The sequence below is a fragment of the Oncorhynchus nerka genome, linkage group LG28 (assembly GCF_034236695.1).
Source record: "Oncorhynchus nerka isolate Pitt River linkage group LG28, Oner_Uvic_2.0, whole genome shotgun sequence".
NCBI classification, from domain to species: Eukaryota; Metazoa; Chordata; class Actinopteri; order Salmoniformes; family Salmonidae; genus Oncorhynchus; species Oncorhynchus nerka.
The window spans coordinates 74,783,339-74,811,126 of NC_088423.1; the positions used below are offsets into that span (position 1 = coordinate 74,783,339).

Genomic DNA, 27,788 nt, shown 5'->3' on the forward strand with positions numbered 1-27,788 from the left:
AAAGGCATGGAACTTTTGGGGGCATTAAGGCCAGACAGAGGGGATGCAGCTGGGAAATTTTAGGCACTATCAAGTGCTTGTCAAATTGTGAATAAACCTGCGCAAAAAAACAAAGCAGAGCTCATGCCTTTCATGCCACTTTTTTCAAATCATCATTAGAGTAGCATCATTAGAATGTTTTATAGGTATTAAAAATCTAAACATATAACCCAACATTTCTACCACAACTAAAGTTACATAAATAACACTAAATTAAGCATATAGCCAGGGCCAAACATAAGGATAATTCATGTTATTCTGTTCTTGTGAAATAGACAACGTTTTCTTCATATCATGTTTGATTAGACCTGTCTAAAATAAATTATGGATTCACTGTGATGGTGTAGGCTAAAGTACATGGATTTATCAGACATTTTAAAATGTAAATGTTCCAAAAGGTCTGCATCAGTAGGCTATGCGCAGTTATTTGCTTGACAATCACCAGGTGACAATTTTCATGACAGCCACAGCCCTAATAATAATAATAATAATAATTACAAATTAAATCAAATTCACTAGCCTACAATTGTAACTTTGTAGGCCACACGTCCTACACCAGCAACATATGTTCTCTCCCAGCTTCATGGTTTGAACAAGGTGTGTAATTCTAGTCCATATAATACAATACAGTACAATAATACAGTCCACACTCAAAAAGATTACTGGAGCTTGTTTCATTTATTTATCCAAGAGAGCATAGCTACATCTATCGCCTTTTATGTTTTTCTGTCCCGCGTAATGTGCGGCTGTGTATTGGATAACGGCACAATCATTTGGGCTTTTTTGGGCTTAGGCTCATAAAATGTCTTTAATGCAGAGCTCAGGTAGCATCAGGCTTGAATTTTCATGCCGATCAAAGCTCTAATCTATTCCAGACATACTTGCCCAGTGTACAAAATATTGTTCTTTCTATGACATAGACTGACCAAGTGAATCCAGGTTAGAGGTCGATTTAAAAAAATAATAATAATAATCAACACCGATATCAATTATTGGAGGTCCAAAAAAGCCGATACCGATTAATCAGATGATTTTTATACATATAATTGTAATAAATGACAATTACAACAATACTGAATGTACAATGAACACTTATTTTAACTTAATATCATACATAAATAAAATCAATTTGGTTCAAATAATGTTGTTGGACGTGTTGGAGAAGAAAGTAAAAGTGCAATATGTGCCATGTAAGAAAGCTAATGTTTAAGTTCCTTGCTCAGAACATGAGAACATATGAAAGCTGGTGGTTCCTTTTAACATGAATCTTCAATATTCCCAGTTAAGAAGTTTTAGGTTGTAGTTATTATAGGAATTATAGGACTATTTCTCTCTATTCCATTTGTATTTCATATACCTATGACTATTGGATGTTCTAATAGGTACTTTAGTATTGCCAGCCTAATCTCAGGAGTTGATAGGCTTGAAGTCATAAACAGCGCTGTGAATCCCAGCATTGCTAAGAGCTGCTGTTTGAATGAATGCTTATGAGCCTGCTGCTGCCTACCACTGCTCAATCAAATCATATACTTCATTCTAATATAATAAAACACAAAAATACGAGCCTTTGGTCATTAATATGGTCAAATCCGGAAACTATCATTTCGAAAACAAAACGTTTATTCTTTCAGTGAAATATGGTCTAAGTCTAAATATTACTGTTACATTGCACGACCTTCAATGTTATGTAATAATTATGTAAAATTCTGGTAAATTAATTACGGTCTTTGTTAGAAATAAATGGCCTTTCAACAGTTCACAACAAGCCAGGCGCCCCAAACTGCTGCATATACCCTAACTATGCTTGCACTGAACGCAAGAGAAGTGACACAATTTCCCAAGTTAATATTGCCTGCTAACATTAATTTATTTTAACTACATATGCAGGTTTAAAAAATATATACTTGTGTATTGATTTTAAGAAAGGCATTGATATTTATGGTTAGGTACATTATTTCAACAATTGTGCTTTTCTCACAAATGCGCTTTTGTTAAATCAAGTTGAAGTAGGCTGTGATTCGATGATAAATTAACAGGCACCACATTGATTATATCCAACGCAGAACAAGATAGTTAACCTAGTAATATCATCAACCATGTGTAGTTAACTAGTGATTATGTGAAGATTGATTTATTTTTTAATCAGATAAGTTTAATGCTAGCTAGCAACTTACCTTGGCTCCTTGCAGCCACAAGGTCCTTTTGATGCTGCACTGTCTCCTCATGGATTGCAATGTAATCGGCCATAATCGACCATAAAAAGCTGTTTACCGATTGTTATGAAAACTTGAAATCCGCCCTAATTAAATCGGCCAATCAGTCGACCTCTAATCCAGGTGAAAGCTATCATCACTTAATGATATCGCTTGTTAAATCCACTTCAATCAGTGTACAAGAAGGGGAAGAGACAGGTGGGAAAAGTATTTTTAAGCCTTGAGACAATTGAGACATGGATTGTGTATGTGTGACATTCATTGGGTGAATGGGCAAGACAAAAGATTTAAGTGCCTTTGAACGGGGTATGGTAGTAGGTGTCAGGTGCACCAGTTTGTGTGTGTTAAGAACTGCAACACGCTCAACAATACTCTGTGTGTATCAAGATTGGTCCACTACCCAAAGGACATCCAGTCAACTGTGGAAAGCATTGGAGTCCACATGTGCCAGCATTCCTGTGGAAGGCTTGACACCTTGTAGAGTCCATGCTCCGATGAATTGAGGCTGTTCTGAGGGAAAGGGGGAGCAACTCAATATTAGGAAGGTGTTCCTAATGTTTGGTACACTGTTTCACATGCTTTGGAATGACACTTATGGATTTGGCAGGAAATATCGGGTGCCCGAGAGAAAAGTGATTTATTCTGGGGATGGAACATGTTTTAAATACTGGGAAAATACCACTCTTAAAGACTGAATGTGAAAGTGATAATGGCATGGGTGGAAGAGAAGGACACCCACACAGAGCAGAGCAGAGCTGAGGAGAACGCTCTCAGTGCTACAGGGACTCTACCCTCAGCTGTCAAGTCACTTGGAGAGACATCACAGGGTTACCATGTGATGCTAGGGGGACTCTGACACTACATTTCTTTTCAAATAACCTCAATGTGTAATCAAGTGACATGAAAGACCTACCTCCGATGACCACAACAACACTAGAGTCGGAGTCCCTTACTACTGAAATGATTCTTGTGTGTTACAGCATTTGTATTACTATTTTCATGGGTTGGAACCGGTTCAGGGAACAGAACTCAAAAACGGAAAATAATGACCTTTTTCAAGGAACAGAAATGGAACCGGGAATGAAAGTGATCCATACTGTTCTGGAACAGAACCGTTATTTTAAAAGCAAGGACACCCTTTAATAACGTTATTTTACGTTCCAGGCATTTTTTTCTCTCTTCGGTTCCAACCCCTGATTAGTTTTTATTTTCAACTGGTACATTTGTGCAACTTGTTGTATAACATTTTCAGTATTTATACTAAATGGTTGTATGCCAATGGCGACCCACCAAACATGAGAGCAGCTTAGAGACAGAGAAGTAAATGGTTTGGTCTGCCGCTATAATGGCAGAGGGGGACTTGATAACACACGTGAAGCAGCAGTCTATCTAGCTCATTTCACACAGTGGTGATGGGGTCTATATAAAACTACAGCCATTTAAAATACTGCACCATCTCCACACTCTTTCCTGCTCTGATAGCAAAGCCAGACAAGTCAAACTGAGATGTCTTTCTCTCAGAGTCCTTTAGATGATCAGGTCTTATTATTATTGGTCTCTGACTTGATACTATAGGTACCTTGTTTAACTCTACCTGATACATACTGTATGAACCTTTAAAAGACTTCCAGGCTTATTTCAGTTGTTTCAACAACAAAGTGACTAATCTACTTTTCCTGCCTGCGTGACACCCTGGAGTCAAACTGAAGAGTTACGTTCAACAATATCAAAAAGTGGACACGAGTCATGTCTTGTTCACAGGAAGAAAAGAGGGACCTTTGACGATGGTACACAGTGGAGTGGCTTGTGTTGGTGGATTTGTTTGACTATGAATAGGGTGTGTGTGTGTGTGTGTGTGTGTGTGTGTGTGGTAACTCACAGGTTCTGGCTAGACGCATCAGCTGCGTGTATACACAGGTAGGTCATGTCCTGTGAGAGGTAAACAAAAAGGAGTACAAACACAAGGGTCAGTTTTGTTCTGCACACAATACATATCATCTACATGGATTCACAGTACAGTTTATCAGCTGTTTATCATTCACTTTCCGCCAATTAGCCGGTAAGGTGTGTGGTCAACTGCACATTGTAAATGCACACACATACTCAACTGAGTATTATAAATTAACCCCATAGGTCAAATAAAACAACAATTTGATGCTTCAAGTAGAGTGAAGTGCTTTAATGAACAGTTAATGCTTTGTCTAAAGTTCTACAGTCCAATGTCACTGGTATGTATTAAATTGTGAGACACTACCCCCAGCAGGCTTCAACTGTGTACTACAAAATCTGTTTTACAAAATGTACAGATTTCACTACACTACACAATTCCCATGAATCAAATCCAAGGAACTGAATACTGACCCAAAAAGTTATTAGATGTCTCTCTAGAATGAGACAAAATCCCATATTCACTGACTGAGTATGAGGAAGTTAAAAATCATTTCAATGTTTAAGTTTGACTCATGTAAGACATGTTATTCAAGGTTATGGTCAATGGTCATGAAATCCCATTTCAGTTCTTGACCAACTAAACCAGAATGAAGCCTACTCCAGCCTGACTCAAGACAACAATTTATTCAGTCCGTCTGTGAAACTGGCCTTGTGTCCTCTATGGCTGCCTGCCCCACTCACCTCCAGCACGGGTTTAGCATTGTTATACACAGACAGGATGTGGGTGATGTTGTTCTGGGACAAAATTTCTCTGTTCTCAGAGTCTAGGAAAAGACAAAGGGAGGGAGAAAATGTTGATCAGTGATTCTTCGCTGTGAATTTCTATGAGACCCTCAGTAGACAAAGCAATGCCATAAGGAGAGATCTGTTGAAGTGTTTAAAACCCAGGAGTGGCTGCCCACAAGCAGCATCTGTGACTGTGTGGCTGTAATTTGGGTAGCAATCATTTGGCCTTGTCACTTAAAGCTATTTTCAGTGTGTGAGCAGTACTTGGACCATCTTGTGAAGCCATCATTAGTATGGCTACAATTATAGCAGGGTAGATGTCACATTAAGCTGGTAGGGCAGAAACCCCCTTGGATGAGGAGCAGATAAATCACCAACACTACCAGAGGGAGTAAATGTGCCATATTCTACTGATGGATACAGTATGATGCATACAGCAGCCTTAATTCAGGCCATGCCTTAGTTCATTGAGCTACAGTACACGTATAACCTTCTGCTACTCTATTTTGATATATAGATAACTATAGTCCACTCACTAGATATTCTTGTTATCTCTTCCCTTGTAAGATTTGACCATGGCTTACAGGTAACGTATCAACAACATTATAACAACAGAAGGACAGAGAAAGTAAAGCTCATGTGCATCAATAACAGAAGAAAATGCCTGAGTCTCTTTGAAAGCTGCCCTGGATTCAAGCAAGCTGCTGCTGGTGCCTCACCTAGTGAATTAGTGAGTGTTGTCTCTTGGGTGGGATGCCTGACTGTGCAACATATAAAACAACTGAATGGATTTCAACAGAATCCTGTTCTCACCTCTGATATTTCCCAGGTAGAGCCCATCAACAACCTGCAAATAGGAAAACAAAGATATTTCACGAGTTAGATATTCACAATGAGCATGGCCTTAACCTTAGTGATGCTCCTTATCTATGGTCGTAGGACGTATTCAGGTGTCCAGTTTGGTCAAACAGTATTTTCCCAATTGAGAAAACAAACAGGAACCGTTCTCATAGCTATGTCAAGCCTTATAGGGCATGTAATACATAGTATTGCCTGACATGACTGGGAGTGAGGAGCACTGAACCAACTCTGATGGTTAAGGCCATGTTGACACAAAGCTGTGCAATAAAGCTGTAGCGATCCGATCATGATCTCATCTAGACATTACAAGACTCCTGCATTATTTAAGACGTCAAAATAAAAAGTATATGCCTGCCTATGATGTTAGTGTCCTCTGAAATTCAGATAAGCCTAGAGCTTCAGTCAGGGTGGAATTACAGTGGTGCCCAGAGGTGCTTCTGGACACTCCAATCACTGTTAACAGGACACTAAGATGTGTAATATAGACAGTAACAGTCCAAAGTGGACACACCCACTCATTCCAGGGTTTTTCTTTATTTTTTACTATTTTCTACATCGTAGAATAATAGTGAAGACATAAAACTATGTAATAACACAAATGGAATAATGTATTAACCCCCAAAAAAGTGTTAAACAAAACAAGCAATGCTAAGCACTTGTTGGCTGCTTTTCCTTCACTCTGCGGTCCAACTCATCCTAAACAATCTAAATTGGGTTCAGGTTGGGTGATTGTGGAGGCCAGGTCATTGTTACATGCCTGAATCCATTGGAGCTGTACACTCAAGAGGGAAGAAATGGTTTGTGACACTACGATTACACAACAAGCAACAACAATGTCAACTGGATTCCGGTGCTACATGCAACGTAATGAGCTACAAAGACAAAATCAATCTGGCACCTGACACACATCTATTGCCCAGCGATACTAGACTAAAGCTGTACTCTATGGGCACCTTTGAGACCGAATGTGTTATACAGGAACGCAAACACAAGCTGGAGTTTGAGATTGTGAAAACCAGTCAACATCCTCTCCTCTCAGGCTCTACATGCGAACGCCTGGGACTGATGCAGTTCACTGTACCAAATGACCTGCACATTGTGGATCATGTCCAGCATGGACCCCTGTCCAAAGAACAACTACTCAGCAGATATGACGATGTATTCAACATGCCTGTTGAATATGTGCCTGGGGAGGTACACTTTGAAGTGGATGAGAGCATCACTCCAGTCCAGTGTGCTCCTCGCAATGTGCCCTGCTCAAGGAAAGTGGCTGTGAAGGCCCAGCTGGACAAGTATGAGGCCGATGGCCACATGACATCTGTGACTGAACCAACTGACTGGATCAGCAATATGGTCATAGTGAAAAAAAAGTTGAGGGTCTGCAACGACCCAAAGCATCTGAACCAAGCACTGAAACGATCCCACTACATCATGCCGACACTAGATGTCCTCTATAAGCTTCCCAAGGCCAGGATTTTCACCTTGAAGGTTGCCCGAGATACATTCCTTCAATGCAAGCTGGACGAAGAAAGCAGCTTCATGACTACCTTCTGGACCCCTGGGGTCGGAAACGTTGGCTGGAGCTCCCGTTTGGTGTCTCAGTGGCGCCTGAGGTATACCAACGCAAGCAGCACGAGTTACTGGCTGGGCTCAAGGGCATTGAACCCATCGCCAATGATGTCCTGATCGTAGGCTGTGGTGACACAGACGAAGAAGCAGAACGCCACCACGATGTGAAGCTCCTGGCACTGATGGAGTTCTGCCGATCAGTTAAGCTTCGCCTTGGCCTGAAGAAGCTGCAGTTCAAGGTGAAAGACGTGAAAGACGTCCACCATGGCCACATTCTCTCGGCAAAAGGCCTGACGCCGGACCCACACAAGGTCCTAGCGATCCTCGACATGCCAAACCCGTCTGATGCAAAAGGAGTACAGCGTCTCATCGGTTTTGCAAACTATCTTGCAAAGTTCATGCCACACCTATCAGCAGTCTGTGAGCCTCTGTGCCGGTTGCTGGATAAAGACACACCATGGCAGTGGCTACCCAAGCACGAGGCCGCAGTGCAGGAGATGAAATCTCTGGCTTCATCCATGCCCGTGTTTCGCTACTACGACGTCACGAAGCCTGTCACAATCCCGAGTGACTCCAGCCAAAGGGGACTTGGATGCTGCCTTATGCAGGAAGGCCAGCCTGTTGCGTTTGCCTCAAGAGCACTCACCCCCACCGAACAAAACTATGCACAAATTGAGAAAGAGTGCCTCAGCATAGTCTTTCCTGCCAGCGATTCCATCACTACTTATATGGTCGAGAGCTGGTCACCGCTGAAACTAACCACAAACCACTCATTGCCATATTCAGTAAACCTCTCCTCAATGCGCCCAAGAGGCTTCAAAAGAAATGTAAAAGCATGCTCCTGACTCTGCAAAACTACAGCCTGAAGGTCATTTACAAGCCAGGACCAGAGATGTACATCAGCGACACACAGCAGGGCAACAGCACAATGTACTAGCAGGGGCACTGTCTATCAGCGGCAGGCCATCTGTTCGCTACAGCAGGAACAACAAGTTGTTCAACAGATTAATCAGGCAGACTACTTAAACCTCACAGATCACCGCCTAGCTCAGATCAGGCAACACACTGACAAGGACGAACACCTACAGTCACTGAAGTCCATGGCTCTCGCAGGTTGGCCATACCTGAAAGAGAAGACACCTTTCACAGTGAGAGAATGCTGGACCTTTCGAGATGAGATCAGCGTGCAAAATGGCGTCTTGTTCAGAGGTCAGAAGGTCATTATTCCCAAATCACTACGTCCAGAGATGCTTACCCGCATACACTCCAGTCACGTTGGAGGTGACGCATGCTACATTATACTGGCCAAACATGCAAGCAGAAATTAAAGACTTTGTCAGCAACTGTACCACATGCAACGAGTACGCTCATGAACAGCAAAAGGAAACCATGATGTCACACGAACTGCCCACAAGGGCCTGGCAAATCGTCAGCATGGACTTATTCAGCCACAGACAAAAGGACTATCTTCTCATCGTTGATCACTACTCTGACTTTTGGGAAATTTAACTGCTCCCTGACTTGTCTGCAGAGACGGTCATAAAGCGCTGCAAGGCGCAGTTTGCAAGGCAAGGTCAGCCTGACAAGGTCATCACAGACAATGGCCCACAATTCACTGCACAGTTCAAGCATTTCGCTTCAGAATGGGAGTTTGACCACGTGACCACCTCTCCAAGACACCCAAAAGCAAATGGCAAGGCAAGAGTCGGTTGTCAAGATTGAAAAAACCTGTTAAGCAGTGCCTTGCGCGACAGCAATGACCCCATGGAAAGCGATCTTACAGTGGAGGAACACACCCACCGAAAACATGGACAGCAGCCCAGCACAACGCCTTCTGTCCAGACGTCTGAAGTGTACCATCCCCGTAGCTAACAATCTACTTGAGCCCTGCGTCATGGTTGGCATCACGGACAAACTGCGTCACAGAAAGCAGCTTGCTAAGTGCTTCTACGACCGGACTGCTCGAGACCTACCAGAGCTGGAGGTGGGTGAAACGATAAGGATGAAACCGCTGCTGGGAGACCACACAGGACTTTGGAGGCTGGGCACACGTTGGGCCTGCAGAGAGTTGCACCACGTTCTTACCTGGTGGATGTTGGTGGTTCCCTCTATCGTCGCAATTGGGTAGATCTGCACGTAGCAGAGCAGACAAACCAGAACACGCCATACACTCACCTAGATGAGCTGGATCACAGTCCAGGCCTAAGGGTAAGGGGTGCAGAATTGAGACATGGGCCAACTGAAGGTGAAGCTTCTACCTCACCAAGCTCTCCAGCTCGTGGCCCTAATCCTACCCCTGTCAGAGCCCAGACATACTCACGGGTGGGGCAGTTGTGCAAGCCACCGGACAGGCTTACTCTGTAAGCAAGAGACTGTTAACTTGTCCTCCGTTAATTAAAAAAATGAATGTAAATGTAAAAGGAAGATGACAACTGAAGTAAAAATAAAATGTCATGCTTTTTCAATTGTTATGACTTGACTGTTAAGAACTTAATGTTATGCCTTTATGTTTGCACTTTATTGAAAAGGATGTTACGGAGTCTAGTTGATAGGTATTTGACTAGCTGGACTGTTCCCGGGACTCCACGTGTAGGGATTTGTACAATGCACAAACAAGGCTATTCAACTTGACATTGGTGTCTGTCTTTATTCCTTTATCCAACATATCATACAGAAACAGTCATCTGATGCAGCACTCAATCACTCTCCTTCTTGGTCAAATAGCCCTTACACAGCCTGGAGGTGTGTTGGGTCATTGTCCTGTTGAAAAACAAATAAATAGTCCCACTGAGCGCAAACCAGATGGGATGGCATATCGCTGCAGAATACTGGGATAGCCATGCTGGTTATGCAAAGCAGCAAAGCATGATGTCTTCGCTATTATTCTACAATGTAGAAAATAGTAAAAATAAAGACAAAACTTTGAATGAATACGTGTGGCCAAACCATTAACTGGTACTGTATATACAAAACATTTAAACACCCAACGATTGACAGATGACAATACGGGCTTTAAAACAGTCAAAATAGACGGGCTAAGTGTTTTCTCCATTTGATAACTCATACAGGTTTTGATTTAGGGTATTTACATCAAGTGACAGTGTGTGATGAATAGCCTGCCCTTTAGTTTTATTCAGGGGACTTCAGCGTTGCATGTAGATGGATGATGTAAATAACACGACAGATATTCCGCGCATATCTATGTTCAACGTTTACGCTCCTCGGAGGAAGTGCCTTGCTTACAATCAAAAGCCATTGAACAGAACAGTTACATTAATAACAAAAACACAAAGGCCCCTACCTTGTTCATTCCATTCCCCATGTCTCTCGCAGGCGATAAAGATTATGAAGTATTTAAAATACAGCTGAGTATTTACGTCTCAATGCAACAACGCAAAATATTGGAAAAGAACATGGACGGACTTTGACTAACATGAAGGGGTGCGTGCGAAATGGTCGGTCCGTCACGAGTGAGACCACTTTGCGCCTCTGTAGATCAACATGGGTGTACTTTTGACCGCTTTGTCTACATTGCTTCAGAAGACGATCGCCATAACGCTGCTCTGTGTAACCTTCGCTCCATAATCCTCTTCCGGGTTTCCCCCGATAAAGGATTTCATTGGTACATGGGACCGTAATGCAGCCCAGTCCGCGCGGGTTTCGTGATCTCAGAGCTGGAAATGATTATCAATTCATTCAGTACTACTGCTTTGTACTATGTCCTAAATATATGCATTTTAACTATTGGAATGATCTGACAGCCTATGCTTTTTTCTTTCCTGTAAACCCACAAACGCTTGCCATAGCCTAATCCAGGACTAGTGTGCATTCCTTTAAAATGGCAACCAAAAACATGGTGCTTTACCACTTATTGACCCCAGTACGATTTTCACACAATTAAAGGCAACAAAACAAATCTTGCCAGTTAAAATAGGGAAAACCATGGATGTGGAAATATCACACCTATGCCGTTTATGATGTTCCTGATGTACTAGTAAAATATACCTGACATGTAGGGCCTACTCCTCCAGTGTCATTTAACCCTCTACCACATGGTAGAATAACAACATATACCTGACATGTAGGGCCTACTCCTCCAGTGTCATTGTAGTATAACAGCAAAGTGGAGACACACTATTGGGTAAACATAGGAACTTTATTTTGCTCTATAATACATGATAACCTTAAGAGGAAGAGGCCTTCCAAAACGTACTGAGGTAATGTGGACAATAGATACATACAGACAAGTAATTGGTATGTTTGTACGTTTGTTGGTGTCATGGTATGTAATGTGGTCCTCTGGATGGTTGGTTTACTTCTTCCATTCCTTGTTCTCATAGTCCCATTTGGCTGAGAAGCCCTCCACCGGGTTGATCCTCATGTCCAGCATCCTCTGCACCTCCTTCTCTTTCCATTCTGACTCAAAAGTGGGGGGGACAGGTCCGTACACTGCAGCGAGACAGACAGCTTGTTAGGCTCTGCCTCAAAGTTCACCCATGAACATATATTCTTTAACAGTCTGTATTGAACATTTATCTACCAAGGTAATCATCATTCAGAACATTCTGTTTCACAATAGCAACCTGGTTGCTTGTCAGTTATATCAATTATGGTTGGTGGCAATACAATGGCAGAGAAGACACGCAACCCATTTATTTGAATTGGCACTGATGGCCAAATACAGTATTTGAATTATGTAAAATAATATCTTGTATAAATGTCTGAAAAATAATATTGTATATCCATCTCATTGCAAAATAATGCTGACTTGTGGCTTTTAACAGGTGGGTGGAAAAATGATGAACATCAACACACACTGAACAAAAATATAAACGCAACATGTAAAGTGTTGGATCCATGTTTTATGAGCTGAAATAAAATAGCCAAGAAATTTCCCACAAAAAAACTTATTTCGCTCAAATTTTTAGCACAAATGTGTTTACAGCCCTGTGAGTGAGCATTTAACATTTGCTGAGATCATCCTCCACCAGACAGTTGTGGCATATCAAGAAGCTGATTAAACAGCATGATCATTAAACAGGTGCACCTTGTGCTGGGGACAATAAAAGGCCCCTCTAAAATGTGCAGTTTTGTCACACAACATAATGTAACAGATGTCTCAAGTTGAGGGAGCCTGCAATTGGCATGCTGACTGCAGGAAGGTCCACCAGAGCTGTTGCTAGAGAATTGAATATCCATCCCTACCATAAGCTGCCTCCAATGTTGTTTTAGAGAATTTGTCAGTACGTCCAACCGGCCTCACAACCGCAGACCATGTGTTACCACGCCAACCCAGGACCTCCACATCCAGCTTCTTCACCTGCGGGATCATCTGAGGGTGGGGGGTGCTGAGGACTATTTCTGTCTGGAATAAAGTCCTTTCCTGGGGGAAAACCTCATCCTGATTGGCTGGGCCTGGCTCCCCAGTGAGTGGGCCTATGCCCTCCAAGGCCCCCCCATGGCTGCACCCCTACCCAGTCATGTGAAATCCATAGATTAGGGCCTAATTTATATATTTATTTCCTTATTTGAACTGTAACTCAGTAAAATCTGAAATTGTTGCGTTGATATTTTTTGTTCAGTATATTACAACTGAATTATCACAGACTCCATCCACAATAAATGTTCCCATTCCTTTTCTTATTAGAAGACATACCAAACTTCCTCTGCCATAGGACAACCAGTCCTGTCATGCCAATAAAGAAGAACATTCCTGCGATAACCGATTTCCACTCCTTTGTGCCCTCGTTCATCTCTGCGAAGCTCTGCTTGAAGCTAATACGGTACACTGTTGGTAAAGAGAAAATGCAAGACTTGTTAGATAACATTTAACACAGCCTAACTAACGGGTAGGGATGTGCATCTCTCCTTACAAGCACAATGCAATATGCATCTAGATATATGGGTTCCGATACATGAACGACATTTGTAGTTTGAAACGATTTGATTTAATTAGTGGAATGAGTCGATGCGATTAACAAGGGCATGAACACATTCATTTCCATTCTAAATGAATATCTGATAGTGATGGAGCTCAGGAGGTGAGTTGGATCTGTCTGAGCTGACTTCTCTGAGCTGAGTGAATGAACCATGGCTTGTCGTTGCTGTATGATAAAAAAGTATTTCTGCCGTGTGTGTAATGTGTGAGTTGATCCATAGGGCAGACTGAGCAACAGATTAGGGGGGGCAATTTCTGTCTTGTCCCCACGCTGCTATAACCTGTCATATACCAGATACATTTTGAGCTAGTAAAATGTATATATTTATCTTAAGAAATTAGCTTTTACATACATGGCCAATTAATATAACCCAGCTTTTGATTTCACCTGTCTCAAAAGTGAATGTTATTGACAGTTTGGCACCAGAGCGGCTCTCTTCTCCCGTTCTGACCAGAGCGGCTCTCTTCTCCCGTTCTGACCAGTGCGGCTGGTGAAAATGATTGCCGTCCTTGATATGAAATACACCTTTACCATGTTCATGTAAAAATGACCAAATCCATTAACTGTTTAAAGCGGAACAAAAATATTTTGCATGGTGAACTTGGCAATCGAAAAACCCTAATCAGCAGTTAGATGTGCAATCAGCAAGATGTGAGTTATGTCCACTCCGGTAGCCCACAGAGCTCCACATGTCAAACTACTTCCAACAGCGCATTTGGTAACACAAACCAGGTTTCCATCCAACCTTTTAATGCAAGTAAAGTACATGTTAGACACCAAAAAAGTTATGCCATGCCTGATGGAAAAGTTGTCAGTAAACTTTCCAAATGTCGACAAAACAAAATAGACAAGGTGTGATCCTTTAGGGTCTGTAAATTAATTATGCTTGAAATGTCAGTGGAAACGCTTTAATGAGCTAATATTGATATAATTGTGGCGAAATCCTGTACGGAGCCTTCACCGTGCTTGCACTGACACTTTAAGAGCGCATCAGCAGTAAGGAAGGAGGAAATAAAGACAGCTCTTTCAGCACTCTGGGAAGGAGCGCTTGGTTGGAGCGACAGTTTGATTGTGTGTGCTATGCTGCAGATGTCCTTGTTTATTTGCAGAGTGTGTAGTTTATAAAGTATTTAACTCAATCATCGGTGTGACAGCTCTAGGTCGTGGTTGTTATCGTTTGGGACCGCACCGGTTATGGATCGCATGGTTTAGTAGCAACATTGTTGCGAAGCTTTGAATTTAAACCAACAAATCAGACGGTCAGACAGTACACCGGCAAGCCTGAAGACCACAGCCAAGATCTCTCTCGTTCTCTTTCTCTCCTCTCTTGTTCCAGTGCTTTACCCTGCAACATACTTTCTATTTTTCAAATGCACTTCCCATTGATGTTCATTAGAGCTGGACTATTATTGCCCTGCCAGAAGTATTTGGGTGGACATTGTAGTTAAAAGTGAGGTTGCTTGTAAGTTGAGGATTGTTATTTGAACTGTATTGAGGTGGGGTGTACTAGTGACATGTGGCCGAGAAGATTGTGGACATTTTTAAAGGCCTTTGTTTTGTCTATGAACACACCTTCATACACTCTGTATTCCTCCACTGGAAGGTAATACAGATTATTGCAAATCCTCTGTTGATGACTGGGTTCTTTCTTGTAAATTGTTTCTATGAAGTTGCCGTTCAATTGTTCTGCCATTATTATTATTGTATGAGGTATTATTGGTGGGGTTACCCCTGTGCTGTGACATGGGTTTATATGGTGTCTTCTCTCCACTGGCTATCTGGGAAACAGGCTACACTCTAGGCAGTCTCTTCTGCTGATGTGTGTGGATCTGGTAGTGGTATTCTCTCTATTCTACTCTTGTCGTGGTTAATACCTGCCTGGCGCCTGAACATAATCTTTATATTTACCCCTCTAATAAATACTGCTACATAATAACCAGTATATCGAAGTAAACCTGGAGTCACGCAAAGACGTGTGATCCTCCCACATTAGGACTTGTCAGGAAAGCATGCAGTTTATTAGGATACAGATGAAATAAGTGAACTTCACAGGGTGGTGCAGGTGATGAGCTTGATGCTTCCTCCCAATAAATAGTGTCTTATTCTGATGACATGATCGTTGATGCTTGGCTGCCGTGACAAAAATAATCTCTCTTTGTCCATAATAATCTAATGTAGGCTATACCCCCACTGTGTCTGCGACCTGATGGCTACAGCGCACGTGCCAATACCAGAGTGGGTACACTCACTATATAACAACATTTTTTGTGAGAAAACCATCAGTAGAGTTGAAAATGCAGTGGAAACCCATTTATCTTGTATTTTCTATTCAGTACATGGGAATTTAACCACAAAAGCTATTTTTATGTGCACAACACCAGCCTTTTATCCTCAACCGGTCAACTTGATGGAAAATTGTGTGATGAAAATCTGCATATGGTTTTTATGCAGATTTGAGAATATTCCAATTGGATGGAAGCCTAGCTAAATGACCCAGCAAATTACATAGGTTTTATTAATTGAGGGAAACCAATTTAATATTGTAAAAGCCATTTTAAAAACATGTAAATGCTGAAGGTGCTGTGCAGATGTTGCCTACGAATATTAGAACAGGGATAGGGTAGCCCTACCTCTCGTTGGCGCGAGCAGCTGCGTCTCCCGCACTGTGCGGTTATCGGACTTGTAGATCAATATCACATGCAGTTACATGCATAAAAGTGTCATAGGCTGAAGGAGAGGACGCATCAATTCAAACAGATAATGTATTTTCAGAATAAGGCAACAAAAAAAAGACGTAATAAACATGAGTGAACCGATTTGTAACATTTTAATTGGTTACCGATGCATGCTACATATGGATTGGTTTGGGCTCCCACGGACAGATGCACTCACATCTTAAACATTTGAACCGGGGACCGACGCGTATCGGTGAATCATTATATCCCCACTAACAGAACAGATAGGCAAACAATACTTCTTTCTTGTTTTGAATAAGCAAAAAAAAGAGGGACAAATGTCAAGTATTCAACAACAAGGTGAAAACCACTTACATGCAATCTTCTCCTCATTGGAGAGTGTGGCCCAGGAGCCCTTCTCCTTCTCCTTTAAGGACTTCTGCACTGCACTCAGCTCTGTCACAAACTGGACGTCTGGGAGGGGGTTCTCCCGCCTGTCAAAGTAGGCTGGGAGAGCGTAGTCGTCTACCTTGGCAACACCTGCAGGAAACTCACCATGTTACTACATAGGACTGACACACACAACCAGTAAATACGTGTATTCAAACCTGCATGGGACCTGCTTAGCAAATATGTGTATGTGCAAATACATTCTGTGTGCTTTTGGGAGCCGCATAACTGCTTTTTCAGTTTACCTAAAAAAAAACGTAAATCTCTAATTCTACAATAAACTGTTATTGTCTGATTACTGTACATCTCCAAACCATGCTGGTGGTGGTGTATTTTATCCATTGTTAACATTTGTTTGTGTGCCAACTTTTTAGTGGTAGGTACAATTTACAGACGGTGGTTTAAAAGGTCCATACCATGAAGGTCAAGTATGTGGTGTGTGCTGCCAACAGTCACTCACCATGTCCCCCACGTACACAGATTGATGTGGAAATGGCACGTTTGCCAACAAGGCTAAGGGCTCTGGTGGCCAGCATTCTGAAAGAAAATAACATGTATGAGAAAACCCTTGATGAAAAATGAATATCGCTAGCTACTAATGTAACAAACCATTACTGACCAACGAATCTCAAAGAGGTTATTCTGATGACATGGAACTATAGCCTAGCGGCTAGCCATCAGGTCTTTGTAAAATAGTTTTATTCTTAATCAATTTGTCAAAAATAGCAACAAGATCATTTATGAAACTGCACGCCTCCCTAATCTGACATTTAGCAACTAGTTATGGTCACTGCCCAAGCACACATAGCTAGCAACCAGTTTTTGTAACAAATAAAAATCTAAGAAACAGAACTGGCAAAAAATAGGAAAAACTAGCTAGCTAGGATAACCTAGATGAAGTTACCCAGCTAAAATGTCTATGCTAGGAAGTTGCCTAGCAAACTAAACATAACTAGCCATCCATCAGCAGTGGACATTTCAAGCTTACATTAACCAAACATTTCAATGGTAACATTAGACAGGCTAATAGATAGCTAGCTAACATCTATGTTGAAAATAATGAGTTGTTATATTCAACCTAGGCTAACGTTAGCTGAACTAATACCTGGGCTTGTGGAGGGGATGAATATGAGATTTCCTCCGACGCCCGGGATCCTTCAGTTCAAAGTCCCATTAGCCAGCTCTGCAAACTTTAATTATGTAAAAATGCGATCTGGACTCATCAAAATATGGAGTTTCGCAGAACTACTTTCGTTATTACTGATGTTACTCATGGCATGCACTTCCAAAAAGGGTCAACAAGAATATGTTTTTACTTTAACCTTTTTTGAAAGTACAAACCATGAGTAACAGCAGTAATGATGATAGTTGCTCTATGAAACACCATATATTGTTGAGTACTGAACGTTTTGACATAACATTTGCAGAACTGGTTAATGGGACTTTGAATTGAAGGATCTGGACTTCCGAGGAAATGTCATCATATTCATCATCTCCTCAAGCCCAGGTATTGGTTCAAACCAATCGTCGCGAATTGAAATATGTGGAGTTTCAGGCCCGGAGTGAACATAATTGTGCACTTGCAAACTCGACTAAAAACGAGGGCTGAGGGGCTTATGTTGCAAACTTCCCTTGCTTGGCTAATCATTTGGACCGCCCGTCAAGATGGTGGTTGCGGTTTAAACTCATAAAAAGACATCCTCGTCCACTTACCCTCGCCTTATGCCCTTAGGGGAATCCCGTCGCCATCTTGGTGGGCGGTCCAAATGATTAGCCAAGCAAGGGAAGTTTGCAACATAAGCCCCTCAGCACTCGTTTTTAGTCGAGTTTGCGAGTGCACAATTATGTTCACTCCGGGCCTGAAACTCCACATAATTCAATTCGCGACAATTGTACATCCGCTAAGTCAGCCAAAACTTTAAAACAACATCAATGGAGAAGTCAACATACAAGTATAAGTAAAAACTAATGTAAAAAGGTTAGCAATTGTGCTACTAATGCACATAACAGCACACACACACGTCTCATAAAAGTAATTATGTTTTTGTTTAGTTAGCTTTTGGAAATTGTAGAAATAAAACATGTTCCTTCTTCAGAAGTTCCAGCTAGGCAGGCTAACGTTAGTTAGATAATTAATTTAATAGCTATCATACAGTAGGCGTAAATTCATAATTATATAGTTAATATAGGTAGACATGCAATCATAATTGACTGTAGCGCATATAAAGCACCCACAAGCTACAGTGGCTGAAAACAATTATCGCAGGATGAACAAGTGAGGAATTTCCGGGCAAGGGCAGTCCGTTTAAAAATCGTTCCTTCCAGGTGTGAACAACGCAATAAATAAGGACACAAGAAGAGTTTCATATTTTTAACATTGTCTGTTGTAGAGGTTGACCGATTATGATTTTTCAACGCCGATACCGATTATTGGAGGACCCACAAAAAAAAATAGCGCCCATACCGATTAATCGGCCGATTATTTTTTATTTATTTGTAATAATGACAATTACAACAATACTGAATGAACACTTATTTTACCTTAATACATTAATAAAATCAATTTATCCCCAAATAAATAATGAAACATGTTCAATTTGGTTTAAATAAATGCAAAAACAAAGTGTTGGAGAATAAAGTAAAAGTGCCATATGCGCCATGTAAGAAAGCTAACGTTTAAGTTCCTTGCTCAGAACATGAGAACATATGGTGGTTCCTTTTAACATGAGTCTTCAATATTCCCAGGTAAGAAGTTTTAGGTTGTAGTTATTATAGGAATTATAGGACTATTTCTCTCTATACCATTTGTATTTCATTAACCTTTGACTATTGGATGTTCTTATAGGCACTTTAGTATTGCCAGTGTAACAGTATAGCTTCCGTCCCTGTCCTCGCTCCTCCCTTGGCTCGAACCAGGAACACAACAAAAACAGCCACCATTGAAGCAGCGTTACCCATGCAGAGCAAGGCGAACAACCACTCCAAGTCTCAGAGCTAGTGACGTTTGAAACGCTATTAGAGCGCACCCCGCTAACTAGCTAGCCATTTCACATTGGTTACACCAGCCTAATCTCGGGAGTTGATAGGCTTGAAGTCGTAAACAGCGCAATGCTTGACGCACAACGAAGAGCTGCTAGCAAAACACACAAAAGTGCTGTTTGAATGAATGTTTACGAGCCTGCTGCTGCCTACCACCGCTCAGTCAGACTGCTCTATCAAATCATAGACTTAGTTATAACATAACACACAGAAATACGAGCCTTATGTCATTAATATGGTAGAATCCGGAAACTATCATCTCGAAAACAAGACGTTTATTCTTTCAGTGAAATACGGAACCGTTCCTTATTTTATCTAAGGGGTGGCATCCATTAGTCTAAATATTCATGTTACATTGCACAACCTTCAATGTTATGTCATAATTACATAAAATTCTGGCAAATTAGGCAGCTCAAACTGTTGCATATACAATGACTGCGTGCAATGAACGCAAGAGAAGTGACACAATTTCACCTGGTTTTAATATTGCCTGCTAACCTGGATTTATTTGAGCTAAATATGCAGGTTTAAAAATATATACTTCTGTGTATTGATTTTAAGAAAGGCATTGATGTTCATGCTTAGGTACACATTGGAGCAACGATACGCACCGCATCGATTATATGCAACGCAGGACACGCTAGATAAACTAGTAATATCATCAACCATGTGTAGATAACTAGTGATTATGATTGACTGATTGATTGTTTTTTTATAAGATAAGTTTAATCCTAGCTAGCATCTTACCTTGGCTTACTACATTCGCGTAACAGGCAGTCTACTTGTGGAGTGCAATGAGAGGCAGGTGGTTAGAGCAATGGACTAGTTAACTGTAAGGTTGCAAGATTGAATCCCCCGAGCTGACAAGGTGAAAATCTGTCGTTCTGCCGCTATACGAGGCAGTTAACCCACCGTTCCTAGGCCGTCATTGAAAATAAGAATGTGTTCTTAACTGACTTACCTAGTTAAATAAAGGTGTAAAAAATAATAGTAATTAAATCTGCTAAATCGGCGCTCAAAAATACCGATTTCCGATTGTTATGAAAACTTGAAATCGGCCCTAATTAAATCGGCCATTCCAATTAAATCAGTTGACCTCTAGTCTGTTGTATCAAAGGTGATTTGTAGGAGCCATGGCCCGTACATCTACTGGAGGCAAAGCCCCACGTAAGCAGCTGGCCAACAAAGCTGCCCGCAAGAGCGCCCCTTCTATTGGTGGGGTCAAGAAGCCCCATCGCTACAGGCCTGGTACGGTGGCCCTGCGTGAGATCCGTCGGTACCAGAAGTCCACTGAGCTGCTGATCCGCAAACTGCCCTTCCAGCACTTGGTGAGAAAAATTGCTCAGGACTTCAAGACTGACCTGCGTTTCCAGAGTGCAGCCATTGGAGCCCTGCAGGAGCCCAGCGAGGTATGCCTTGTTGGTTTGTTTGAGGACACCAACTCGTGCGCCATCCATGCCAAGCGTGTCACCATCATGACCAAAGACATCCAGCTGGCCCATTGTATCCGTGGGGAGCGTGCTTAGATGCCTCTCTAATTTATTTGTTTTTTTTACATGTACCCTTTCATTTGTTTTTTTACAACTAGTGTTTCTACGGTTTACAGGATGCATTTACAAATAGTTAATTCTGTTCTGAAATTGATAAATTACATTGATTCAAAACATATATAGAGGCAAAGGCCTATAGCGTAATGTTTGTGTATTTCTCCCATGTTTTATCCAGGTAAAATTGTTGTTCCTTTCTCAGGTTGTGATACCCTTTTCTTACTGGTTTTGATTTCCTGTTCATTTTTTTAAAAAGTAGACATTTGTAATATCCAGAATTCTCACAAAGGTGATAAACTGATGTCCCTTCCTTGCCCTGAAAATGTACTTGTCAGGCGTCATGATACATCAGAAGTGTCCACCTACTTTGAGTGCTGAGGGGATAGTGTGTCTTTTTTGTTTTTGGACTGCAGCCTATGTAATGGTCATTGAGATGCTTTGAAGCCACCGGTCGGCCATATTGGCACTCACAGGTAGGAGCACTCAGCCATAGGAATGATTGGAATTCTACATTTAATTTAAATACTGTTTCAATGACAACATTTTATGTATATTCAGTGTTGTACTGGGGACAGTAACATTAGTACTAAACAAATATATAATTTTAGGAAATTGTTTATTTGTTTCGCGCTCAATGTGAAAGTATGCATGAATGTGTCTAATAGAATGAACGTGTCAAAAACGAACGTAGAAATTAATAAATGCATTTCTATTGCTTCCAAAAATCTGTTTTACAATTGAGGGGTACCATGATGACTGCGCAGTGACCTCAATACTGCGCAGTGACCTCAATACCGGGGTTTATACAAATCATTGGTTCAAACGATAGCTAACTAGAAGGCTCAAGCTCACACTCAAGCTAACAATGCTAATCATCGCTAACTGGCACAAGGTCAAATACATGGCAGACATCCAACATTGTGTAATATTCCTGTTCCGGTCTAAAATCCACAGTAACACTACACATTACTATGAGGAGGAATACCCACAAAAACAGACTACATACAGGAAAATGACACCTTAACTAACGTTAGCTAGGAAGCTAGCTAGCCTAGCCAACCATTGCCTATTTGCCCCTTGTCTTGTCTGCCTCTCTTCAATGTCACATCTCTTCACTCCGCTCTCGGAAACATTGACAAATCCATTTTTGATTACACAGCACATATGTAGCATGTTTATCTTCATTAAAAACGATATAATATGTTCTATGATAGCTGTATATCAGACGTCTAATAATTTAGAAAATTCACCCGACATCTCTTACTTGTTCTCGTTTCGCCGACGCTCCCAAAAACCATTAAGGTTTAAAGTGTGATTAACCGGAAATACGTAGCTAGCAAGGGATTATGGGAAACTATGGAAGGTCAATCGGTCATATGTACTCACACTATTATATACATATTAAAATGTGTTTGTAAAATCATGTGCGTGGTGATTCATTTAGCTGTGCAATTGAATTTGAACTTGAACTTTTACGACAATGTAGCGAAACTAGTGTTCATTTGCTACCATGTTGCGCAGCATTGTCATTCTTCCTGTCACGCGGTGTGCCCTGAAATGAACCAAAATGGTGTTTTTGGCCTGCCATATGGTGTGGGATTCAACCCGGGTGTGTGCTACCTTCGTTCCGCCAGCAAGAATAAGCAAGACCTAGCAAGAATAAGGCCTTGACCTCTGAGATTTTCCTTTAAAGTAAAAGTTTATCAATGAAGATGGCGAAAAATAATACAAACGGTTGAAATTCGTAACGTTTTATGAGGAAATGTTAGCACACTTATAATTTTGTGAAAAAATAATACAGTTAATCGCCATTATAGCACAAATAATATTATAGCATTGACATTATTGTTAACAGCATTACAAATAATTTTATTTAACCTTTATTTAACTAGGCAAGTCAGTTTAGAACAAATTATTATTTACAATGAAGGCCTACCAAAAGGCCTCCTGCCAGTCACGTGTGCTGGGATTAAAAATAAATTAAATAAAAAATATAGGACAAAAACACACATCACGAGAAGACAGACAACACAACACTATATAAAGAGAGACCTAAGACAACAACATAGCATGGCAGCAACACATAACAACACAGCATGGTAACAACACGACAAAAACATGGCAGCAGCACAACATGGTAGAAGCACAAAACAGGGTATGAACATTATTGGGCACAGACAACAGCACAAAGGGCAAGAAGGTTGAGACAAAAATACATCACTTAAAGCAGCCACAACTGTCAGTAAGAGTGTCCATGATTGAGTCTTTGAATGAAGAGATTGAGATAAAACTAATGATGACTAAATAGTTATGGTAAGAACAGTAATAAATAACAAAACATTATTTATAATGCTACTATTAATACTAATAGTAATAACAATATTAATAATATTACAATAATTATAATAATCAACTTTCGAAAATACTTGTAAATACCATTCTTAATTAACCCATTCATATTGAACCCTGTTCAGTACGTTTTTCTTTTTGCATAGTAGTACACAATCCATTCTACTTAGGAGCACTCAAAGTTTATAAAAATCCACAGAGTTTACACCCAGTGGAGTGTCACTGGTCATTTGGTGACCCATCAACTTAAATCAAACAGTTTTTTCATATTAGACATTGGATTTAAGTTGATGGGCCACATTTTAAAGGCCACCAAATCAGCAGTGATGCTCCTCTGGGTGTAAACTCTGTGTATTTGGAAACTAAATGTGCTCCTGAGTAGAATGACCCCCATTTTACTGTGACACAATGTACAGATAGGTACAATATGTATGTCCAATATGAAAAAACGATTGGATTTAAGATGACGGGCCACTCTTTAAGTGCCGCCAAAAGGAACAGCAACACTCCTCTGGGTGTAAACTCGGTGTATTTGGAAACAAGAAGTGCTCCTGAGTAGAGTGGAACCCCCTTTTACTGTGACACAATGTACAAATACTTTTGTAAGGTGCAATAAATGAGTACACACACACAAAACATTGATGACCATTTAGGCTTTAAAAATAAACATATCAACAAATAAATGACAATGTCTTATATAATTACTTTAAATTATTATTTGTATGATAAGTAGTATACAATATGTCGATGATTGTGCAAATGTTCCATAATTTTCGCCCTCGTTATTAATTTACAAAGTATACAGGGCTGGATTTTTATTCTGAAGGATTCCAAATATACGTGACCCAGAAGTACTTACTTATTCTTGCCTGTTTCACAGCGGTGTGTGTGTGTGTGTGTGTGTGTAGTATAGTACCGGTGCAAACCACCAGAGAAGCCAAGCAGCGTTCATTTGTAGTAGGATATAACGTTACCGTCGTGACCAACATACAACATTAATGCACTGTAACATTCACGAAAAGTGACCTTTATGTAGGTAGCTAGTTATAAGAGACTCGATAACCGTAGTCAACCTGGCAGAGCTGTCACTGTCTCTCTGTTGTATCGGGTATGATATCCGTTGGCTAGCTGTCAAGCTAGCAGTCTCCAGACCATCCTTATACAATTAGCTAGTTTAGTGTTTATCTCGAAATAAGAATGAGTATTAAATTGACAACTCAGGCTTATTGCAAGATGCTTTTGCATGCTGCTAAATATCCTCATTGCGCCGTGAACGGATTACTGGTTGCTGAGAAACAGAAGGAGAAGAAAAAAGACAGCCACTCCACTCCAATCCTCTGTGTGGATTGTATACCACTATTCCACGGCACACTTGCATTGGCACCTATGCTGGAAGTGGCACTTACATTGGTGAGTGAATTGATCGTCTTTATCTTCTATTCACATCATGTTTAAAAAATGTTCATGTTACTCCATTGCATGTTCACCACAGCAAGTTACTGGGCCTGTTGAAGTAGAAGTGCATTTAACAGCTGTCAATCCTGCTGACACGTCAAGCTAAACGCAACATCATAGTGAAGGAAGTGTCTGATGAACTTCTCCATTGGTGGAGTTTATCAGAAACTTCCTTCACAGTGGTGTTGAGTTTAGTCAAACAAGCTAATCATTTTTTTCTTTCCCCACATCCAGATTGACACGTGGTGTAAAGAGAACAAATATGTCATAGCTGGGTATTACCAAGCCAACGAGCGCACAAAGGACTTCAGGTAACAAGATTTTGATACAGGATCCCTTTCGTGCTCTGTGGAGAGTTGTGTTGATATGGTACACAATGTACTCTGTCTTCTTTTGACTCCCACAGACCTAACCAGTTTGCTGAAAAAGTTGGGGCCAGGATTGCAGAGAACTTCAGCGATGCAGCAATGATTATGGTAAATCCTCTATTAGCCATCCAGTATCAGAACTGCCACATTACTGAATTCACACAAGATCTACACTGACCACTGTATCTCTAATAATGTTGTGTTCCTCAGGTGGACAGCACCAGATTCACCATGGGCTGCTATGAGCCCATATTAGCCATTTATGACCACCATGAAAACAAGTGGAAATGCAGGGACTGTAATGCGTAAGTGTTCCTGAGCTTTCCTAATATGTAATGTGGGCTAGATATATCAAAGCTACCGAACAGCCATTTATCCAAAAAGATTTGGACATACAGACATTTGACAGTCTTAACAGCTATACCATATACACAGGCTGTCGACCTCTCAGAGATTCTATAAAATCACTGATTGGATCAAAAATGAGTTCTAATGTGTAATTATATGGTCAGCCTTGCATACCGCATTGCAACACTGCAGCAGTTTTAGACTTGTGGAAGCATCATTTCTTGATGGGTGTCTTATTCCTGTCCAAAGAAAAAGATTTGGAACTACATGGTGTACACTATGTCAATATCTGTTAGTGAAATAGAACCTAGTGTGGTAGATATTTATTTTACTTTTTATTTTTTTATTTTTTTTTATTATCTATCCTGATGCCTAGTCACTTTACCCTGCCTTCATGTACATATCTACCTCAAATACCTCATACCTCTGCACATTGATCTGGTACTGGTACCCTGTATATTGCTCCATTCTTGTGTATTTTAAATGATTCCTCGTGTTACTATTTTATTTTTAAACTTTGCATTGTTGGGAAGGGCTCGTAAGCGAGCATTTCACGGTGAAGTCTACACCAGTTATATTTGGCACTTGTGACAAATGCGATTTGATTTGTGATTCTTGAAGGTGGAGCTGAGGTTCTGGAGTGTTGGTTTGTGTGTGTTCCAGAGACTGCTTTGAGGACTGGTGTGAGGCTCAGAAGATCACGTCGGCTCTGCTGGAAGGAAGGTCCTACGAGAGCCTGATCGACTTCGACAATCACCTAGACGACCTCAGGAATGACTGGACCAACCCTGAGATCAACAAGTCTGTGCTGCACCTGTGCTAAGCCTCCCAGTGGAGTGACTGCACTGCACTAGACAAAGGCATTGCGGCCAAAACAGCGTTGGACGTGCTAATACTACTGTAGCGCAGGAATGCTAAGTCTTTGTTCCTAGTGAATTGCTCTCACAGGGAAGAGAGCTTTCGGAGCACTGGCCAGTCTATTTTTATGGGCAAGCAGGACACAGGTACCATTGGGATCTTTGATCCCGTAGTAGGGAGGATCAAGACCTTGGTGTCATTCAATGCAACGTGTTAATTTTCTTTCTCATGGTTTTTGTATGCTAATAATTAATGAAGATGTATGTGTAATTCTGAATGGTAGGGAAACATGAATATCATTTATTTTGACTTATTGAATACTTTAGGTTCTTCAGAAATAGTGTTACAGAGATGATAGACATAAATTATTGTTCTGAGATGTGACTTATTGAAATATTACAGAATTGTAATCAACGAGATATGTTGTTTTATTTCACTACCTATTAAGTCTTAATGTTTATATTCTCAGAGAACTGTTTTCCTCCTGTTTTTCTTATAAGAGATAGCTTAGTATTTATTTGTTAAAAGATGATCTGATTCTTTACTTTAATTGCTGAAATAAATTATGTTATTGGATAGGTAATAAACTGTAAGTCACTCGGGATAAAAGAATATCCATGTTATTATTATTGATTCATTAATTATATATTTCAGGTTGGATTAAGATAAGTCTAAATAAAATAATTTGAGGTTTTGATATATTAAACCTTTTTGTAAAAAAAATTGTTTCAACAGAATGTACAAATAAAATGTAACTTTTCAGATATTGTGCATGTTTTTAATGGCTTTTTCTAAAATCACTCCCTTACTCGAGCGCTGAATGAGCTGAGTGTTAAATTTAGGATGCAGTGTTCCATCACTTTGGGTTGAGACAGCATACAGTGGATATTAATGGAAAGTACTTTCCATTTATTTCCCCCCTCCCTTTTTAGACCTTGTCTCATTGCTGCAACTCCCAACGGGAGAGGCAACGGTCAAGTCATGCGTCTTCCGAAACATGACCCGCCAAACGTCGCTTAACACCCGCCCGCTTAACTTGGAAGCAAGATAGTACCAATGTGTGGGAGGAAACACCGTTCAACTGACGACTGAAGTCAGCCTGCAGGCGCCCTTCCCACCACAAGGAGTTGCTAGAGCGTAATGAGCCAAGTAAAACCCCTCCCCCAGCCAAACCCTCCCCTAACCCGGACGACGCTGTGCAAATTGTGCGCCACCCTATGGGACTCCCGGTCACGGCCGGTTGTGACACAGCCCGAGATCAAACCCGGGTCTGTTGTGATGCCTCAAGCACTACAATGCAGTGCCTTAGACCGCTGCACCACTCGGGAAATACTTTCCAGATTGGAAAATACTTTCCAATCTATGAGGGAGCATCAAGATAAGATATAGAAGCTGAAACGGT

The 27,788-nt window shown here is 40.9% G+C and overlaps 4 protein-coding genes across 4 annotated transcripts in view; 2 read left to right on the forward strand and 2 right to left on the reverse strand.

Moving 5' to 3' along the window:
- The window catches only part of LOC115113673 (interferon regulatory factor 8-like), a 55,473-nt gene extending 44,514 nt beyond the window's left edge, over positions 1 to 10,959 (reverse strand). The window contains exons 1-4 of the mRNA XM_065013122.1: positions 10,660 to 10,959; positions 5,742 to 5,775; positions 4,884 to 4,966; positions 4,132 to 4,181 (exon numbers count right to left, since the gene is read on the reverse strand). Coding sequence (XP_064869194.1) covers positions 4,132 to 4,181; positions 4,884 to 4,966; positions 5,742 to 5,775; positions 10,660 to 10,680 — 188 coding nt within the window. The 5' untranslated portion in view covers positions 10,681 to 10,959. The remainder of the gene's footprint in view (positions 1 to 4,131; positions 4,182 to 4,883; positions 4,967 to 5,741; positions 5,776 to 10,659) is intronic.
- Positions 10,960 to 11,495: 536 nt separating this feature from the next.
- Positions 11,496 to 22,376, reverse strand: LOC115113675 (cytochrome c oxidase subunit 4 isoform 1, mitochondrial). Its single transcript, XM_029641598.2, has 5 exons — positions 22,273 to 22,376; positions 16,883 to 16,959; positions 16,348 to 16,512; positions 13,015 to 13,146; positions 11,496 to 11,807 (listed from the first exon to the last, which is right to left on the reverse strand). Exons 2-5 carry the CDS (start codon positions 16,956 to 16,958, stop codon positions 11,671 to 11,673), a joined length of 510 nt encoding a protein of 169 aa, XP_029497458.1. The 5' UTR covers position 16,959; positions 22,273 to 22,376; the 3' UTR covers positions 11,496 to 11,670.
- On the forward strand, positions 20,595 to 21,002 carry LOC115113676 (histone H3.3A-like). The gene has a single exon (XM_029641599.1). The coding sequence runs from the start codon at positions 20,595 to 20,597 to the stop codon at positions 20,985 to 20,987; it is 393 nt and encodes a 130-aa protein (XP_029497459.1). The 3' UTR covers positions 20,988 to 21,002.
- A 1,860-nt stretch (positions 22,377 to 24,236) lies between the features above and the next one.
- Positions 24,237 to 27,150, forward strand: LOC115112823 (ER membrane protein complex subunit 8-like). The gene is made up of 5 exons (XM_029639821.2): positions 24,237 to 24,767; positions 25,047 to 25,123; positions 25,219 to 25,288; positions 25,391 to 25,485; positions 26,192 to 27,150. The coding sequence occupies exons 1-5, from the start codon at positions 24,555 to 24,557 to the stop codon at positions 26,349 to 26,351; spliced, it is 615 nt and encodes a 204-aa protein (XP_029495681.1). The 5' UTR covers positions 24,237 to 24,554; the 3' UTR covers positions 26,352 to 27,150.
- The last annotated feature ends 638 nt before the right edge of the window (positions 27,151 to 27,788 follow it).